Source organism: Pundamilia nyererei, unplaced genomic scaffold (genome assembly GCF_000239375.1).
Source record: "Pundamilia nyererei isolate P.nyererei 1_Seehausen unplaced genomic scaffold, PunNye1.0 scaffold00006, whole genome shotgun sequence".
In the NCBI taxonomy this organism is placed as follows: Eukaryota; Metazoa; Chordata; class Actinopteri; order Cichliformes; family Cichlidae; genus Pundamilia; species Pundamilia nyererei.
The window spans coordinates 1,519,061-1,539,627 of NW_005187407.1; the positions used below are offsets into that span (position 1 = coordinate 1,519,061).

At 39.5% G+C, this 20,567-nt stretch overlaps 1 protein-coding gene across 3 annotated transcripts in view; it reads right to left on the reverse strand.

Moving 5' to 3' along the window:
* Positions 1–20,567, reverse strand: part of ccser1 (coiled-coil serine-rich protein 1) — a 122,573-nt gene that overhangs the window by 48,828 nt on the left and 53,178 nt on the right. For all 3 annotated transcript variants that reach the window (XM_005722015.1, XM_013915077.1, XM_005722016.1), the window contains 2 exons: positions 10,984–11,061; positions 6,239–6,319 (listed from right to left, as the gene is read on the reverse strand). In XM_005722015.1, coding sequence (XP_005722072.1) covers positions 6,239–6,319; positions 10,984–11,061 — 159 coding nt within the window. The remainder of the gene's footprint in view (positions 1–6,238; positions 6,320–10,983; positions 11,062–20,567) is intronic.

Consider the following 20,567-nt stretch of genomic DNA (forward strand, 5'->3'; position numbering starts at 1 on the left):
TGTGTTTTATCATGATGACCTGTCAGGTGGTGTTAGTCTGTGAGTTTCAATATTCACTCAAAAAAAACACCGGCACATTTTCATTCGAAATGACCCACCAAACTCAAAAAGATGCTCCTTCTCCTCATTAAACGTGGGAGAAAAATGTACTCCGTAGCACAGTGTACTGCTTTTGAGACAGTAAACCAGAATGAGAGACAAAGAAGAAAGAATCTGCATGATCTTCTTAAATGTTTCTTTATTCAAATGTAATGGCCCACAAACAAACCATAAACGACGCGCTCCTGTCATTCTTTTTAGATGCCACTGAGGCGATAGGGGATGAGGAGATGGGTGGGAATAGAGCAAGGGGAGAAAAGGAGAAAGAAGTAGGAGGCAAAAAAAGGAAAGTTGCACAAATCTACTGAGAATACAATACGACGGAGTAAAGGAGTGAGGGGGACAAAGTAAGAAAGGGAACAGGAAAGAGTGAGCTAACTATCAAGAGCTTTTGATCCCATCCATAAAACGTTCCTTTTAAGAATGCCCATGAAATTAGCTTGGTGAAAGAAAGCAATCTCAATTGACTGAATCCGCTCTAAGAAACTTTCAAACAGCCACCACATCTCCAGCTCTTAAGAGTCTCCGCGGACATAAAATAGCTCCTCGCCTTTTTCTCCAGGCACCTTCTTTTTTGTACTCTTTCTCAGTTTCCCTTTCACCTTACCTGCCAACTCAACATTGGCACAATCACAGAAAGAGAAATCTTTAAGTGTACAATAGAAAAAATGGGGTCAGTTGACACTTTCCAGTTTGTGTTTGACTAAAGCTAGGATGCTACTTGTCAGCTTAAGGATACATAGAAATCAACGGGGGAATTCTGAAATGCTAAAGCCAGTCAACATCTAAAACTAAAACACTGTAATCAATCATGCTGTGCTGACACATTCACACAGTAGACAGTGATGACCGTTTCCGCTTTGTCAGCAAAAGTGTATGTCCATATTGAAAAAGCAGTGCCGGTGCATTTTAACTTTTAAAAATTTACTGTATCCGCATGTTTGATTCGGCCACAATTTTGCCCCGGATGCTCTTCCTGACCCAACCCCCCTGTTTTATCCCTGCTTGGGGCAGCACTCGGAGTATACTGGCTCATGGCCTACCCTGTGGCTGGGTCGGCTAGAGCTGCCAGGCAGGAGGAAAAGAGGAAGACCTCAGAGGTTTATGGATGTAGTGAAGGAGGACACACAGAGGGGTGGCGTGACAGAAGAGGATGCTAGGGATAGGGTGAGATGGAGGCAGATGATCTGCTGTGGCAAACCCTAAAGCGAGCATCCAAAAGAAGAAGAAGAGTCTCACTGCATCCACAGCACGGCCTTGTTTCGAAGCTCTTGTGAGACAATCAGAGACACTGTTTGAACTAAGCTGTTACTGAATCTGTTGTGAACTGTTTACATGATGGGGAAAACAGTCACCAGAGTTTTTAAATGGTGCGTGCTGGATTTGAATGCTGATTCCATGTGTTCTAGTTACCACTGTAAATAAAGTTATGACGCTTTACTGTAGATAGATAGAGGCTTCAAAGTAACTGTCTCGATTCATTCCAAGTTGGCTGCTGGGTTGTGAGACTTTCTTTCATAGCTCTTGTGATAAGGATCCAGAATACCAACTATATGACACATGTCTAAATCTGTTTTAGTACACAGAATCCAAAATCACACAGATTGCAATACAAAAAAGGCAACTGGACCATAGCCACTTAATGAATAAACATATCATATATGCAGACAGATTTTTATTTCATTAGTTACACATCAAATTCACATTTTTATTGCACTTTTACTCTTTTACCGAGGTCTCAGCTTTCCTATTATTCTTGCCAATTTATTCTGGCAATCTGTCGTCACACCAAAGCTTAAATCAGCTGAAAAAGGTCACTGGACTAAAATGTGCTTGATTAAGGGTCTTGTTTTTAAAAAAATTATTATTACAGCATATTAAATTTGCCTAACTTTGCTCATTTTTCCAGCTACAACAGTAGGAAAGTAACAAGATGAGTATCTTTAATCTAATTGGACTCAAAATTTATGCAATCAATCACCTGAAAGGACACCCTGTACTTGTCAGTGAGAAGTGAGGCATACGCACGTGAAATTCAAGTAGCTCTTCTCTTTCTGACCTTAGTAGAAGGTCAGAAAAGTAGAATACAAGTGGTATAATGTGAAATGTCAGCCTGAAGTTGTAGATCTGTTGAGTACGGGGCCAGGAGCTGTCCCTGGGACAGAGTGTCAGAGGCAGGGAAACCAGGGCAGGACAATCCCACATGAATTTCCTGAGCTCGGAGAGGAGAGCTTCTGAAAGCTAACTTCTGTGCTTTCGGGGGGTCAGCGATCAAAAGCAGGATGGAAGAAAGAAAGGACGAAAACCAAGTGAGGAAAAGCAAGAGGACGTTCCAGAAAATAGGGAGCGTGAGGTAGAGAGAGAGAAACGGAGAGAGTGAGATGGTCGACCCCGCGAAAGTGGTAGAGGCAATAGAAATAGCTGCCCCACTTGTAGACACACTTTCTGTTGCTAGCAGACTGTCCTTGATGCACTGGGGTAGCTAACCTATATAGGCTTGCTCCATGCTGTAGCAATGCACTCTGTTACTCTTCCCCTCGCTTTTATGCACACATGGTGGGGGGTGGGGTGGAGCATGGCACAAAATCAGGCCACACATGCTGAAATCTACTGCTGAGTTAAGTCACCTGCATTGCTAGCCTAGCTTGCTAGCGGGCAACCAGCTGCTCCTCTAATTAAGGGACCATCTTCTCGAGGGGCTTGAACATATGGAAGGCTGTATAGCCAGGTAATATTCTTATAATAGACACCAAAGCCATACTCTGGAGTACTGGCCAGACTTCTTTAAGCTGGATGGACTCTATTAAGATGAAGAGATCGCTATATGATCCACGCCTATATTCCTTCCTTTACAGCGTGGTAAAAGAGTTTTTTGGAAAACTGCATACCTCCAAAGTACCTTCGATACTTCAATGAGCACGTTCAACGCCCATAAGACTTTTGTCCTACTGCTGTTAAACAGACCAATACAGCATGCTAACATCACTGTTTTCCACCTGCGGAGCAGATGAGACAATTAGTGGCACTTCTTGAATTAAAATGATTACCCACCAATTAATCAAACCACTTCACCTCAGAGAGTGGATATAACTGAGTGAATCTTTAGAGCTTGAATCTCTCTTTATATGCACTACATCGCAGCCGAACATATTTTTCACTACCTGGTGGTCCTGGTGAGGCAAATCAAAGTGATTGTCTGAAATTAGTTTTAATGAAAAGAATTAAAAGCAATCAGAAAGTCAGGGAGGAAAAAAATATTAGAACTTAGGGTATCAAACAACAGTAACTGCTCAATATGCAGTCCCTTCGTCAGGACAAACAATGAGTAATAATTCAACTAAAGTCATGTCCCGTTAATGGCATGGCCATACTGATACTGACAACACATAAAACACACAAACAGCAGCATTAATGAGTGAATTATACTGTATGAGGCATAACACAACCTATTTTACTGAAGTTACTCTGACACTTCCAACAGCATTTTATTGACACCGCTGTCCAAGGCCAGGACTAATGGCTACTTCGCAAAACAACCATACACACATACACACTTGCATAGGCAGACACATGGGCATGCATACAAATTTGCACACCAATACAACTACAAACAGAGCGCCACACCTTTATTTACTTTAGCCTTGAGCACCAAAAAACTGCACATAGCTACTTCAGACTACGTTTTGAGAAGTCCATTAGCCAGTAATTGCAAATGAAGCCAACAAACAGTGTCAGTGTGTGTAAAAAAAAAAATTGAAGTGAAGTAACCAACAGATGTATACGACAAACAACTGATAGGGAGAATGATTGCAGGTATGGTAAAATTATAGGCTTCAGGATTGTATCATCATACATATGTAGCAGTAAAGTAGCATTTTTCTGAGGCACAGCAAGGTCCCTGCCTTGCCTGCACCTGTTTTGGTGACTCACTGTGCATCACAGAGAAACAAAGTAGGGGGAGTGTCACTAGCAATCCTGCACTACACTGCAATTTTGGTGTCAAGATTCACAGAATTTTTCTTCTCTTAAGCCTGCCTGTGTGGACCTGGTCAGAAGTGCACTGCAGCTACTGTAGATCTGTGCTATTTTCGATAGCTAATGTGTGTGACAGACCTTTCAAAACCCTGTGTGAAAAAAGGCATATTTGTCTTGTCTGTTTCACATTTATTTTCCATTCTCCCGACAACAGAAACATCTACTAGCACTACATGTTCATAGCCCAAAACAGCTCGATTTCCAGTCGGGTAAAGTAAATATTAAGGTTCTCACCAGTTATTTTGATTAAAGGCGTATCCAATTACCTGATTACTTTACTCAGCTGGCATAAAAAGTAGGCATGTGTGTTCAATCTCTAATTTGAGTAATGACATTGTTAAAGCACAGATGCACAAATTACGAATGCTTTGTGTTTTTGTTGGACTACACTGTATCGACACAATAATCTGACCAGGTAGCCCAGTCTGAACTGTGCGGGGTGTTGATTTGGGTTAGGCAGGAAAATGGGGATCAAGCAAGACAATGAACCATTTTATGTCATAGAAAAGTGAAGTTGTATACCAAAGACATACAAAAATTAAAAAACGCAGCTCTGTGGCTTCTTTGAAGTTCTAGTATAAGGTTCACCAGCTATCGTAACTAGCACGTTTAGCTGTGTGGTAAACACATAAAGCCTCGGTTGCCACTATCTGTTTAAAGTCTTATCCCAAATCACCAGCTAGTGCCTTCTTCCAGATCACATTATAAGTGTCAAGAAAGAGGGAAAGCAGGACTGAGTGAGGAGCAGTATCTCTATCAACAGATTCAAGATTTTATGATTCTATAATCACAAAATCTGACACTGCGACCACTGTAACGGGCAAAAAATATATCGTCCAAGCACAAACAGGATCTTGATCCGCCGATGCCAAGATGTTACAAAGTCGAAATAAATTTCATAAATCTGACTACTTTAATATTGTAATACTCTAAAGAGGCTTCGAGAGAACAGGGTAAACATGACAGGCTTTTGATGCAAAGCTTCTTAGGTTGATATTAGGTAGTGGTGCAAAACCATATCTGTTGATTTAACTGTGTTTGTTGACTTTATAGCTACAGCAAGTGACTCAAGAGTCTGCACTCCACTGTGTGTTATTTATTATTTTTAGCCTTGATTTAACAAGTAGATTTTTCAATTAACATTCCACTCTCTGAGGTCTCTGCTTCCAGCTCTCATCTCTATGACTGCCATGTGTAGTAAGTGACAATAAAACTTAATAAAAATCAACTGCTTTAAAGCTGATAGCTCTGCATGATATTTTTTTCTGTTGCTGAATATGTGGAGATGAAGGGACACTGCTGCTCATGCAAAACTGTTGTTTCTGTTACAATGTCCAAATAATGTATTTGATTTGCTCTCAAACACTATCCTGTGCCAGTGTGTGTTGGGAAGTCAGTGCGTTGGTGGGAATACTGTGCACCTACTCACTCACACAAATGCAAAGCTTTCTCTCTTTAACAGTGTTTCTTGCCAACTTTATACACAGCAGGATTAAAGACATAAAGGAACCTTGAGAGCAGCAAAGAAGACGAGGGAAAAAAGTGTTTTAAAAGAAAGAAAAGAGTGACAAAGAAACAGACCCCAAAACTCTGCTCCTGTTTCCACAGGCAGCCATTTTTAGACAGTCATCCATTAAGTCTGCTATGTTCCCATACTGTCAGCCCCTAGTGAAGCCAAAGAGGCCATGTCAGCTGAAGGCGTTAGGCAGCAGGCAGGTAGGATGCATCACAGCACTCTGAGCACTGTGGGAATTGGAGGAAGAAGGGGCGGAGCAGGTAGTAGACTATAATATGACTGTCACTGCAGGAAAATATCTTCAGAAAAAAGTAAGATGGATTATAGATTTAGTTCAACATGAAAAGATGGTTTTTAAGAGATGGAAAAAAAAGGAGGGGGAGAGAGACGGCTGCTGTGACGCAGCATAAAATGCAATGATATACATATGAGGATAGAAAAATAGGGAAGGAACGAGTTTGCACTGGAAAGTTAAAAACTGAGCCTAATTTTGTGACTCAGGTGTCTTAAAAGATAGTGTACAAAGCCCTGTTTGTGTGTCAGAGCCTCACAAAGCTAAAGTGTGCCTACTGTCTGTGAGTGACTCACCTCTGGCCCCATGTGTTCAGTCTGTGTTGTGCGGTCAGTCATTTGGCAGTCTTTCATCTTCAGGGCAGCTTTGGCACTCTCCTGCACAGAAAACAAACACACACCCATCAGCCGTGTCCAAAATTTCACAAAAAAAATAAGCGAGAGAAACATCAAATATATATAAATGAGAACAAGTACTCTCCCAGCAGACTTACGCCATTTCCTCCACTCGCAACAGTTGGTACAGCTGGCTTGCATGCTTAGTTAGCTATCAAAAGAAAAAGAAAAACTGCATCTCTGAACAGCCTTAACCATTTCTTTCCTTTGGCTGCATTTTCTAGAAATCAAAGAGGTTGTAAAAATGGGCTGAATTGCAGGAAAACTTTTCTCCAGCCAAATATTGGAGCATGGACCTTCCACAAAGTGTACCCTCAGAGAAGAATTCATAAAAATTGACAGGTAGCACTGTCCAGCTCACTAAAAAGGTCTTTCTACTGGATAATTAATAGGTTTCCTCTGGCAGATTTACAATCAAAGGATAGAGAGAAAAGCTTTGGCTCCTTTTCTTTAAATGCAGAACTTTTACCTTGACCGGGAGGCTGCCAGCAACTCCGGTGTTACCCCTGTATGATTATTTTGAAAAAAGCAGGATGCGAGTCCTCTGAATGAAAAGAGCTGAGCACTACTTCCACCGGGAGCACTTTATGACGATGTCACTAATCATTCTGACATCTCTGCCCTACACTGCTCATGGGTTACAGAAGAGAACGGTTTGAAAGGTGCAGTGGCTATGAAATATTGAAAAATTCATTAACCTTGATTAAAATTCATCAACCAAATTAGGACTAGGCGTAAGAACGGGTTTATGGTAAGTACTCTAGAATAAAATGAATTTATGTTATAGTTCTTAACTCAAATATATACTGTCTACTTCAGAGTGAGCACAAGTAAGCTGACAGATTGAGTTAAAAATCAGTTTTCATTAATCATGCCTTCAAATGCATAAAAAGAAAAGGAAGGCTTTCTGCAGCTAAATGCTGCAGTTGGAACACGGTCCTTCAACAAAATGCACCAGCAGAGAGAGAAGAAAACTCATAAAAAGTGACAGCTAGTGATGGCCAGCCAGCTAGCAGGTCCTTCTAGGAGATAATTAATAGGTTTTCACTGGCAGATTTACAGACGGAGGCAGAGCGAGGAGAGCTTTGGCTATGAGCTGCCCTTTCCTTCAAATGCTGCACTTTAACTTAGCTGCAGCAGGAAAGGTTTCCCTTTTAGACTCTCTTACACAAAGACAGGTACAGATCCTCTGTAATGTTCACACACACAAACTGCACAACTTCATAAATGTGAAGCAATGCCAATGCCCAAGGGCGTATGGGGCAGATAAAACAGGGCTAGGCTGTGGATGCAGTGCGGATGAGGCCTAGAGTTAGATTATTATTATGCAAACAAACACGCAGACTTGTTCTCGTGACATCACACAAGCTGTATATGTTTGGAAATCATATCCAGCTGGTTGTGGGAGCCAAAACATCTCTGTCAGTGAGAAGTGCCAAGCAGATGAATACACACTGTCAGCGGTGATCAGCATCTGTGTGTGTCCGAGCATGCAAAAGCAACTGCATACCCTAAACTCTGAGTGATAGAACCATGTGTGATCTAGGAGAATAAAATGAGAATGAAAGAGAAGAATTTTGATAATCCCAGCAGGAAAATGTCCCCATGTAGAAGCAAAGGAAAGAGAGAGAGAGAGAGACAAAGAGTGAAAAAAACAAGCAGAAAAGAACCATAATTATAGATTCAGGTGTAAAGTAAATACAAGAGGAATGTGATTAAATTAGATAAAGACTTGGACTGTTTTATGAATAGGTCAGGTGATATTCTATATTTCCGTTAGTATGATAAGTAAAACTCAAGTAAAACTTTACCCAAGTTGAGACCTCAAACTTTTGCACAGGTTTAAGTCACAGCGGGAGTGTTTCAGTAGCAGATCGTGAAGTTAGCATAGGGTAATTTCTTTGCCGGGTCTTAAAATTAGGTAAGTACAACCTCAGATGAATAAAAGCACGTTGAATATTACACTGTGTGATTATTTATTCAGAAAATTAAGCATGTGAAAAACTATGTACTCCTTCAAAAGGAATTATGAGGGTAAGTAGCACCCAGGTGCTGCTAATCAAAGGCACCTGATTAACTGATCATCACCTCTATAAAAGCACCAGTTTTGCCTGTTTTCTGGTCTGCAGCATTCAGGTGCTTTAACATGATGCCAAGAAGGAAAAACATCAGCAGTGATCTTGGAGGAGGCAATTGTTACTGCCCATCAATCTAGGAAGAGTTATAAGGTCATTTCCAAACAGTTTAAAGTCCATCATTCTACAGTTAGAAAGATTATTCACAAGTGGAAAACATTCAAGTCAGCTGTCAATCTTCCCAAGTGGTCATCTCGGTGCATCCACCCCAAGGTCAGACCTGCTGTGCTAAAAAAATAAAATAAAATAAACACCCGAGAGTTACATCTTAAGGTGGATTTATGGTATTGTGTTTGTGTCTGTTTGTGCCTATACACAGCTTTGGAGACCGTTGTCTACGTATGGTAGCTGTTACCAGTGATCAGCATCACAAACAACTGGTTTGTGGACTACTCTTGCTTTACACAAAGAGCTGAAAAGTCCACTGCAGACACTGACTTTGCCATGCTGTTTATTTTAATATTTGATGTTTTTCACACTACTTCCGTTTAAGCTGAAGTCTTCTTCTACTCCATTTCCTGCTCCGACCTACTTTTAAACCAGTCAGCACAATTTGAGAAAGACTAGACGTATGACTTGTGTGGAAGGATTGTTCTGCAAAGTTGCATCTGAACGACTCAGAAGATATCTGGAACAACAGTGGAGATGTTTAACCATAAATCACAGCACTACATATGGCCAAAACAGAAGAGGATATCAACGCCATGATACATCGGCAATATCAACATGTGGAACAACTAACACGCAGAGTGAAAAAACAGACCCCCTTTTGCTACATCACGAACAATTAAACCCACAAACAATCTAGAGTACAAGATTTACCAAAAGGTTTTTTTTATTTATCTACTTATTTGATCTATTTAATCATAACACATCTTAGCTGTAGGGGAACAGACTCATTTTGGTAATATAACATTTGACCAAACAGTTAAACTCTAATTTATTGAGGTCAGTTGTCCCATTATCATGACAGAGGGGGGGATATGAAGGAGGATGTAGATCCCAGTGCAAAGGCATTCAATAATAGGGTTGGTCCAAAAATAATGTATGGGAGAGGGAGTGTGAAACACTGATGCACAGAAGAGAGACCTGTGAATAAATGTGTTTTATTTAGAAGCTGCAATGTGAAAAGGCTTAAAAAGGTGTTTTAATGTGTGAGTGTTAAGTCTGTTACACTGCCCATCAACACGAATTTCAGTGAGGAACATTGACGTTACATGTAGCCTACTGCCTGTCTGCCTGCCTGCCAGCCAGGCTGCCTGAAAATTGCTCAATTTTGACATTAATTCGACATTAGATGCGCACAGCACTGAAAACAGCACAGTGAGAAAGAGAAGAGAGGGGGATAGGTGCTGCTGACAGAACGGCAGAACGCGAAAGGACGGGAGTCAAAGAGAGAAAGAGTTGGGGGGGGGGGAATAGACGCATGTTCCAGAGAATGATCAAACAAACAGATGCCACATGAGACTCAAGTCTGGGTTAGACTGGCATCTCTTACAATACCGCTACAACATTGGCACATTATTCTACTAAAGCCTGGCACAATGTCTGCATTGCATTACATCGACAGAATAGGTGACAAATTGCAGACATTTTAATGGCATTTCTGCAGATGATCCAACAATCACGCTCCAGAGGACGAGAAGGAAAAAAAAAAAAAAAGAAAAAAAGGAAAACACTGTCAAGACGATACATTTTGCATTTACATCTCTATATTTCAAATAAATGGTGAGCACATTTAAAATGGAAAAGTCGTTGCTTCGCATCTTATACCTCTCGTTTGGCGGGAGTCCCAATAATTTTTTGTCATTACATTAAGCTGGCGTGAACGAGCAGTTTACATTAACGGAGACAGGCTTTCTGCTGTTGATGCTGTGACTTCAAGCCAACTATAAAACCATTCTCACATAATGTACTCTCTCTTTTATGGTCAATCTTTTCTAGAAGATCTTAAGAAGATGATAAACTGACAAAGCGATTTAACAAAAGTTACACTTTCTAGTCCTTTGAAATCCATGTGTTTTGGTTTGTTGTTTTTCTTAGTTAACATTTCTTTTAAAAGTTTGAACCCTTAAAATGTGCTTCAAAGAAAATTTGTCTTTAATTTATATCCTTAAAACAAATAATTCAAACACACTCAAGCTGTTTTAATTATTCATATCAAAGTTCCAAAAGACAAAGATGAAGAAAAAGACACTGTGACAGAGATAAAACACAATATATGAGCAAACCTTCCATGTCTCAAACTTTGAGTTGCTTCTCTTATCACCTACAAAGACAGAGTATTTTTTGGAAGGGAAAAATAAATATTTCACCTTACTGGATTCATTTATATTTACTAAGGGATTCATCAGAAGCTGTCACTTACTGTCATTTAATTTTACTTTTTTCTTGTGCAAAAAAGAAAGGGAAAAAAAACAACATGCCACATTGCAAAAGAAGGAACTCGGGCATCATTATCATCTAAAGTCTACATAATGTTTTGAATTACTTTTAGAACTAAGATCTTACCAGTTCGCTCTGGAGTTTCATAATCAGCTCATCTTTCTCTCTCAGTTGTTGCAGCAAGGCTTCCTCTCTGCTGGGATCCTGAACACAAGAAACAACAAACCATGTTTAACATTACAGTTTTATCTAAGGGACCATAAAGCCACCAAAGCAATGCATGCAGCCAAAAGTACATTACAGGGATGCTTCTGTGTGTTTGTCTTTGTATGTGATTCTCTGAGAGTTTCTGTGTGTGTATCTGCAGGTCTTTCACATGTACTTATGAGTCTGTTGAGTGTTGCGATTCTTGCTGAGCCCTGTGTTTGTGTAATAAAGTTGTCATGCAGTGCGTTCTGCACGACTGTGATCTCCTCTTCTCTCTACATCACAGCGATAAACTCGTTGTGTCCTGTGGCAGCGCCCCAGAGCAAACAGCAGTTTTTATTTGACCTTGTGTTGTCAGGGGATGCTTTTTTTTTTTTGCAGGGAAGATGAAGAGAAGCTCCAGAAGACATAGAAAATAATTAAACTAATGAAAACAACTTTATTCTTATGGCACCTTTAAAAACAATTTACAAAATGCTTAAGGGCAAAAAAAAAGAAATTCTAAGTGGTTGCGAACATGTCTTACATTAAAATCTGGTTGATATTTATGTTAGAATTGTGCCGTTGTCCTCATTTAACAGTGTTAGTCTCATTTATCCAGAGCAAAAGTAAAAAAAATAAATAAATAAAAACAATTTTTGTCACGTAAAATTAGTTGACGTGGAATCTTTTTTTGTTTGAAGCAAAAATGTAAGCGTGGCGCCTCCTTTTCACTCTCAGTGTTTTCAAATGCCTAGTCATCTTCAGACCCTGCCTGCAGTCAACAGAGAGCTTTGAGAGGATGGCTCATGGGGAAGTCAGAAATAAGATATAAGGCACAACAGTCTTCGCTAAAAATATTCAAGTTAAGTCTGCAACAGGCAGTTAGTTAAAATGTGGACAAAGAGCGACGCAATGTGAAGAGAGAGGGAACAAGAGGAAGGGGATAAGGAAGTGGGAGGAAACGAGCAATAAGATAGAGAGTGCAAAATGACAGGCAGATTGTCATTACCTCTTCAAGGACATAAAAGCAGAAGAGGAAACGAGGGGCAAGATAACAGGAGGAAAATGAGGGGGAAATGTGAGAAAAGGGGGACATTGATAGAGGAGAGGACAGAGAGGCCCCGAGGCTGAGCATGATGGTCTGAAACCACAGGGAGCCATCTAGCTAAAGGACACGCAGAGTCAGAGGGAGACCACAGGGAACCATATAGCTACATCGTCGTCCTTTAAATGACCTCTGTGATGCAAAAAAGACCCATCGAGCCTGACAATTTTCTTCAAGTCACTTCAAAATTCAGAGAAGTAAATATGGAACCTGTACGGTGAATCAGTACAGAACACCCCCGGGGATCGAGGGCTAGAAAAAAATATTTCTGTAAGTCTGAGTCTGTGTGAGAAAAAGGATTGTGAAACTGTAAAGATTCAACTTTCTCACCCTTTACGTGTAAACCATGAGGAGGTTGTAATCTGCCTGATCACTAGAGTACAAAGTTTTGTATTGTACATGTTGACACTTATTCGTTCAGTAGCTTTGGTTGACCCTTTGAGACAATTGTGACTTAATCAAGGGGAAGCTAGATGGATGGATGGATTGATTTTTGGCTGACAGACATTTTAAAAATAAATGAATGAGTGTGCTGTATCAGTGTCGTCTATAAAGTTTTTTTAAAGTATGTATAATATCTGATTGTTTTGGCTTCAGGGTTTATGCTTTTCTGGCAATAATTTCTGGTTCAGGGTAATATAAAGGAATTTTCAACACCATATCTTTAAAAAGGGAAATAATTTAATGTTAATATAAAGTTTACTATGTAATGTTTTGTTTCGACATCCAGATAATATTCTTGCAGTAGTGCAGAAAAGAAAAAACTGGCATGTTATCTTAGCCAGTCTGTTTTTCTGATTGGCTATAACACAAAACTGAACTAGCAATGGTAGAAGTGCCAGACTAAGCACAATTTGTGCTGGTGCACAGTGAATAAAGTTAAGGATATTATGATGTACGCGAGGTGTTGTATGTAGATGGGTGATGTATGTGTCAGTGGATGTACGTGAGGGCATAAGGAGGGAGAAGACTAGGCTGCTAAAACAAAATTAAAGAAAATATAAAAGGAAAATAATAGTAAAAGGGAAAAAAACTAAAACTATTGAAATGTGATAAATCTTTAAACAAAAGGATCGTACCAAATGCTGTTAATCTTTTCAGGTAACCATTCACGGTGTTCCCTTGAGGTGTTTCCCATTGAAAAGTGCCAGAAATTGTGGTGAACAAAACAAAACAAAAAGAAATTTCACAGCATTCTTGCTTCTTCAATTATAAAAACTTGGCCAATCATGAGAGGTTGAGTCCCACCAATTTTGGCAATTAAACAAAGTGGGGGGAAATCAGATGTTGTTTGATCTAAGCTTACAGTTACAGAGGTGGTGAGAAGGTTTCACACTGACTGCAAAGTTTTTAAGGTGGTTTTTATTTTTTAACGGCTTCTTTATTTTGCAAGTCTAATTGATGTTGAAGTGTATGCAGGGGCCCTTACCTTGGCACACGATAATGGTCAAGGAGGACATAACTAAAAGCTTCACTAAGTGCTTCCACGGTAATAAAACCTATAAAAGAATACATTTTCCACCAGGAAATAGAAAAACAATTAACAAAAACAAAACCCAGTGGTGTTAAATCAGAATGCACTCTGTTTCCCTGCCTTTGCAGGGGAGATAACAGTATTTATAGATAATAAGGATATTATTTTCCTACTAAAGAACACACATACACACACACACAAATTACTAACATGAGATTTGGATGGGACTGAAAAATCACTAACATGCTGTGACAATTACTACATTAGTCAGCCTCTAAAATTAATCTCACCCGAACAGGACTGAAGGCTGCACTAAATGAGCTGTCTGGCTACAACGGCACAGTTGGTATCCCTCATTGTCTTGTGTGTGCATTTCTATGTGGCTTATCTGCAGCTTTTAAAAGTGCATGTATAAGAGTAGTTATATGAAATGCTGAGAACAGGCTAATGACTAAATCCAGGGACACTTTATTGACTTCGTCGGTTTGTTTACGACCCAGAAAACACCTTAGGAGTATAAACTGAAGAAAGACGTGCGAGAGGGTATGTGAGAGAAAGATAAAGCGAGTGATAAAGAAATACAGCAGCTTAATATAATCTGTTTCAAAACTCTCACGATATTGCATCTTAACCGCTGAAAAGAGCCGTAGAATGCTCTGCTTGCAAAGAGGTGACCAGAGCATTAAAGTCAAACGCGCGTGGAGAGTTCCTCTAAGAAGATCTGCCTTTTCAGTTCAGGCCATAAATGAGTGTAACAACAGACATGACAGTCTGAAAAGATGGTTTGATATTCAAATGTATTTAATGTGTCATGTCCGTACTCAAATGGCCAGCACAGTCACCAGATCTGAATTCAATATACAATCCAAGGGATGAAGTGGAACAGGAAATTTGCATCGCAGATGTGCAGCAGACAAATCTGCAGCAACTGTGCGATGCTATCGTCGTGGTGACGTCAGTGTTGAGACTAAATCCAATGCTTTATTGACCTAATGGGTTTCTTTACAGGACAAAAAACACCTTGCGAGTATAAACAGAAGAAAGGAGTTATTGATGAGAACAGGCTTATGGTTAAATCCAGGGACACTTTACTGAACCAAGATCTCTGAAGAATGTTTTCATCACATTGTTGATTATAAGCCACTAGAATGAATGCATTTCTTAAGACAAAAGGGGTCCAACCCAGTACTGGCAAAATGTACCTAATAAAATGTCTGGTAAGTGTATATTGCACTTATAAATGCAGCAATAAATTGATTTAGTCTACAATAATTCGTGGACATAAGTGGATGGCTATTGGCTGAACATGTGAAATATGTTTATGCAATATTATCTTCCTGTTTCTTTATTCCCCTTTTAAACTTCTTTATAGTAAAACAAAACAAAAAAACATCTATTTTCATTTTATGTCTTGGTGTGGTGAAGGTGATGGCATGGCATAGTTCATACAGGCCATATGTTTGGTTGATCAAATCATCCAATTTGTATCTACTACCTTTATAGTTTGGTTTGGTCATTTTTGAACAGTTATACAGTTGTCACAATTCTTCTCTGTACTTCTACTGGAAGGCAGACCTCAGCTTTACTTGAACAGAAATATTGCATTAATCCCTGAGGAATTACAACGCAATGCAATTTTTATCCACGGCCCCTGGACATGCAGAGCCAAGCAATGCCAGGGCAGTGCACATACAAATAAGATCTCAATGTGATGAACACATTTAAAGCTAAAATGAGAAATTTTATTCTGCTCGCTGAAAGAAGCGCCATAAAGTGCATTCAGTCACCCATCAGGTGGCATTCAAACCAATTTTTCAAGGCAGAATAGAATGGAGAACCCATGGCAGAAAAGTGGGGCATACAAATTTATTTCTAATGTGAACAGAACAGCCTCAGTGGGGCTAAATCTGATCAAAATCATTGGAGTGCATCCACTTTTGCAAAGAGATGTGATTTTGTAAAGCGTTTGAGGCTCTCTATGCATGTAATCAGCAGTCAGTTGAAGAGGGTATGGGGATGAATTTTATTCCTCTTGTTACGAGAAATGATTCAACTTTTTTATTTTCTTTTTTTTGGGAAACATCATTGAGAAAATGTGCTGGTTGATTCTCAATTAGTCAACATCCAATTTTCTTCAATTTCTTTAACAAATTGGATTTTTCTTGATATTGATAAAAATGGGTGTAAGCAAGAACAACATGACAAAATGCCTTCTCCGTGTTATCTTTATACCAATTTATCCAGCATTTAACCCTAACCTTGCACTTTAACTATGAGTGTTGGAGAATTAAACTAGCTAAAATGTAAAATGTAATAATAATAATTGACCACACCTGGAGTCTTACAATCGCACCACAGTTAGAGGGTCTCCCGGACAATTTTACTTTTAGCAGCACACATGTTGGGAAGGGACTCAGAAACCCTAATTTATTAAACTTTGCTTTTAGTACAGACAAAAACAAAACACAAAACAATAACAGCTAATCTGATTTGACTTAAACGTTTCAGAAGCGTCCATAAATCTTAAACCCGCAGGGAGGCACTTCCCGTATTCTCGGCAGCTGTTTCAAATGCTCAGCCACCCTTTAGCTTTAAATGGATTCTTTAAATGGAGTCTCAGTCACAAACCGACTTCTTGATGCAGGTAACGCACGGAGAAAGCCTAATGTGTCATCACAAAGAAAGACATGAACTAAATTGTGAATCTATCACTCAAAAGCCGAGATGTAGTCTCTGAGATACACGCGATTTCTCGTGAGAGATGGACTGAACATTCGGTTTTATCATTTTAAACCTGAAGGTTGAACAGGATGAAAAAGGAAAAATTCTTTCCTTTATACATATTACATCCATGCAAGTTTTTAAAATAAATCTTAATTACGCGAATGACTCCTTGTTTCTTACTAAAAAGTACATCTGTGGAAGTTCTGATCACGTTTTGAGAGTCTGATATGGTCACAGCTGAAAAATTACGAAATTAAGTACACTGAATGCCAGCTTAAGACTCCATGATTTATGTCCACATATCGAATGCTTTCCGTTGGTAAATCATTTGCATAAAAACTGTGTACTTAGCTACGCTGTGTGGAAGCCCCCCCAGAAAAAAGCGACAAAGACATGCAGCACAATGTGGACTCCTCAACACAAATGAACGGTCTATAAAAGTGATATGGCACAGTGTACCAAGACCAAATATAATTCAGGCATCTCACATAAGGCTTCTTGGAGATTCCAGTACAGTTTGTCCAACCTCACTTTTCATTTCGTCACCAAAAAAAAATAAATGATATCACAAAGACAAATGTGCAAACTGATCCAGCATAAAGTTGCTTGCCTCAAGTATTTAATATTCACCCTGTATCTGAATCCATCTTCATTTCTATCTGCTGGCTGTCTCTGTTTATCTACTTTATGTCTGCCTTGGTAACTATATTAATAGCTTATTTATGCACATTGAAAAGGGCAAGAGAAAAAGCTTATATCAACAGCCCTACAGATTAGATGAAAAATATGTAGATTTGATTTTGTTGTGAACTTTTCCATTTAACCTCCTAAGACCTGAACTCCTCCACGGCATGCATTTTTAATTTCTCTTTTATATTTGGGCACATTGGGACCTGATGAATGTAAAAACAAAGAATTACCAGATTGATTTTTTTTTGGCCTAATTTTTGTTTCTGAGAAAAATGAGAGCCACATATGAGGATATTCATTTAAAATTTTGATAGAACAGTAGCAGCATAATGTCCTCATGAGTGGACAGTTCCTTGTAGAGCAAAATTGAGTATTTTGGTCTAAATAACCCCAAATGTGATGTCCACATATGTGGAGGCCAGGTCCTAGGAGGTTAAGTTAAAAACAGAGAAGAGGTGATTCAAAATGTGTGATCTGCATCACATTATCAAGTCTTATCAAGAAAGGATAACAGGTTACTCTGACCTCGGTCAGCTGTCTTTTCAAATTAAATTAACTGTCAATAGCAGGTCACCATAATGTCAGTAGCTTTTAAAATAGATTTAAGTGGCTCTGGACACACCCATACACAATGGATATATCTGTAAAGTAAAGTCAAATTTTATTTATATAGCACCTTTCAAGACAAGGATCACAAAGTGCTTCACAACAAATAGCAACATAAAAAAAGTTAACTAAATCCAAGTCTGAAAAAAGACAAGAAATGTGCTTAGTAGACATCTAAAACAGGAGTCTCCAACCTTTTTTGCGCCATGGACCGGTTTATGTCCGACAATATTTTCACGGACCGGCCTTTAAGGTGTTGTGGATGAATACATCAAAATAAAACCAGTACCGGTACCAAAAAAGACCCAGGGAATCAGAGTTATAAAAAAAATAAATTTTAATAGATAAAAACACTAAAAAACACTAAAAACACTGAAACCCATAAATTTCACACGCGAGCCTCAACTCTCGCAGCCCGGCACCAAACGACTCATGGACCAGTACCGGTACATGGTTCAGGGGTTGTAAATATACTCACTACACCGGATCGACTGCTTGTTAATGCTGTCTTTAACAAGCCAAACACGTGGTAGAAACTTAATGCACTTAGGCTTGGGGACATGATCAAGACAACCTGCTGATATTCAAACCAAGCTGAACCAATCAGAATAGAGAAGAAAGGTGATTTAACTTTGAATTTTGCATGGACTCGTCTAAGTAATTCAGAAACGGCTGTTCCACTGAGAATTTTCCCCACACGATCATCTCTAGGGTTTACAGAGAATAGCCCAAAAAAGACCATCCAGCAAGAAGCTTTTCTCTGGGGTAAAAAGCCATTTTGATGCCATACGGCAGGAAGACTGGCCAAACTGCTTCACACTAACAGGAAGGCGACTAAACTAACGACTTGTTAAAACCAAGGTATGAAAAGCATCTCTAAACGCACATCATGTTGAGTCTTGTAGCAGATGGGCTACAGCAGTAGAAGACTACACCATGTGTCCCTCCTGTCAGCTAAGAATAGAAAACTGAGGCTTTAATTTACACGGACTCACAAAAACTGCCCACAGAGGATTTGAAATATCTTGCCTGGTCTGATGAGTCTCAAGTTCTATTTCAACTTTCAGATGGTAGGCTCAGAATTTGGCAGAAAACAACATGGAAAAGGATGGATCCATCTTGCCTGTATGAACGGTTCAGGCTTGTGGTGGTGTAATGGTGTAGGGGATACTGTCTTGGCACACTTTAGGCCTCTTAGTACCAAGCAAGGACTGTTTAAATGTCCCAGTCTACCTGAGAACTGTTGCTGATCATATCCTCCCCTTTACAATCACACTGTTCCCCAGTATCGCTGGCTTATTCCAGCCCGATAGCTAAGCATGTCTCAAAGCTCAGATCATCTCAAACTGGTGTCTTGAACATGACTGTGATGTCAGTCCAACAGAGTACCAGAAGGGGAGATTCACATCATGGATGAAGCAACTGTTTGATGCTATTGTGTCAATATGCACCAGAATCTCTGTGCAATGTTTCGAGCACCTTGTTGAATCAGTGCCACAAATCATTAAGTCAGTTTTGAGGACAAAAGGGGGTCCAACGCTGTACTAGCAAGGTTTGGCTAATAAAGCATCCAGTGAGTTTATATCTGTGTAAAGTAAGAACTCCACATCCATTAAAACTGAAAGAAAACATTTGGCTTGTAGGGAAATTTTCAAATCATTAAAATGTTTTCCTGTGCAGTCCAAAAGTTGAGTGCTGTGGTGATAGAAATAATATAATATATACAGTATCTGTACTTCCGAGGTTTAAAGCTGTCTCTAAAATATCACTTCTCGCTCTCTGACCCTATTAGCAAATCACAAATAATGAGCCATGGTTTCCTCCTATCAGCAGGTGTCGTGGAATCAGAAACACAGCTGTCTAGTTCTAAGGTAGCCCGGGGGCAGGGTGGCAAACTTTTCAGGCTTTATCATAGCACACAGTAGAATGGTCTAATTTGTATTTTTTTTCTGACAGCACCCCGCACTGAGCTAAAACGTAATGAATAATTTGAGATGTAAAAAGGCGAGTTACAATTTCACTATTAACGGTTTTGATTTTAACCCGAGAACTCATACCACAGGACCACTGATGCAGAGGAGCAAAATTTGAAGGAGAAAAAAAAAAGTGGAATTTGATGCCTGAGCCTCACAACAATTACTAAACGCGAAGTTTCTCACGTAGTGTAACAGAGATAAACGGTTATCTGGAAAGAGAGATTCAAAAACGAGACAAAGGATGAAACGGGGAGATGAGAGCGACAGTCTGTTCTGTGCTGCGGCTTAAAGAAATGACATTTTGTGCATCTCGATATAGCTGCGTGTAGTCTGTGTCAGAAAGGTGTGTATAACGCACATAGCCGCATATCTCCGTGCTTTCCTCAAAGCATGCATCCTTTTAACCCTCTCGCAGTGATTAGGGCATCACTGTGGGGAAAAGTCGGTAATTATAAATTCACAGTCATCAGAATTATGCATTATTAATTTCTAATTACGCTGCCTCTGACATGATGATAAGTGTTCCACTATAAAAAGAAGTTCACCGTGCTGCTGAAGCAAAGGTGAGTGTACACAAAACAACATTTCATCAGGTGAAAAACTTGCTGCCCTTGACATTTTTTTCTTTAATGAACACACTGGTGGAGTGGCAACTCTAGCGTGATTTCTTTTTTCTGCTACTTTCTTCTAAGATACAGTAGAATACTTTAACTGGGACAAAATCTGGTAAAAATCATGTCATATGCATTGGGTCTAAATTAAACTAGGTCGCACTGTGACACTGCAGCCTCTCAGGTGGATACCGTAGATTATTTTTACACATGCCGAGTCGTTTTCTAGAGTGCCAGGGCAAATTCTCTTCTTCTCAGCCCTCCCTCTTGTTCTTCTTCCATCTTCACGCAGTATTTCTCAAACACCGGCTTCTTCTCTATCTCTCGTTCATCGC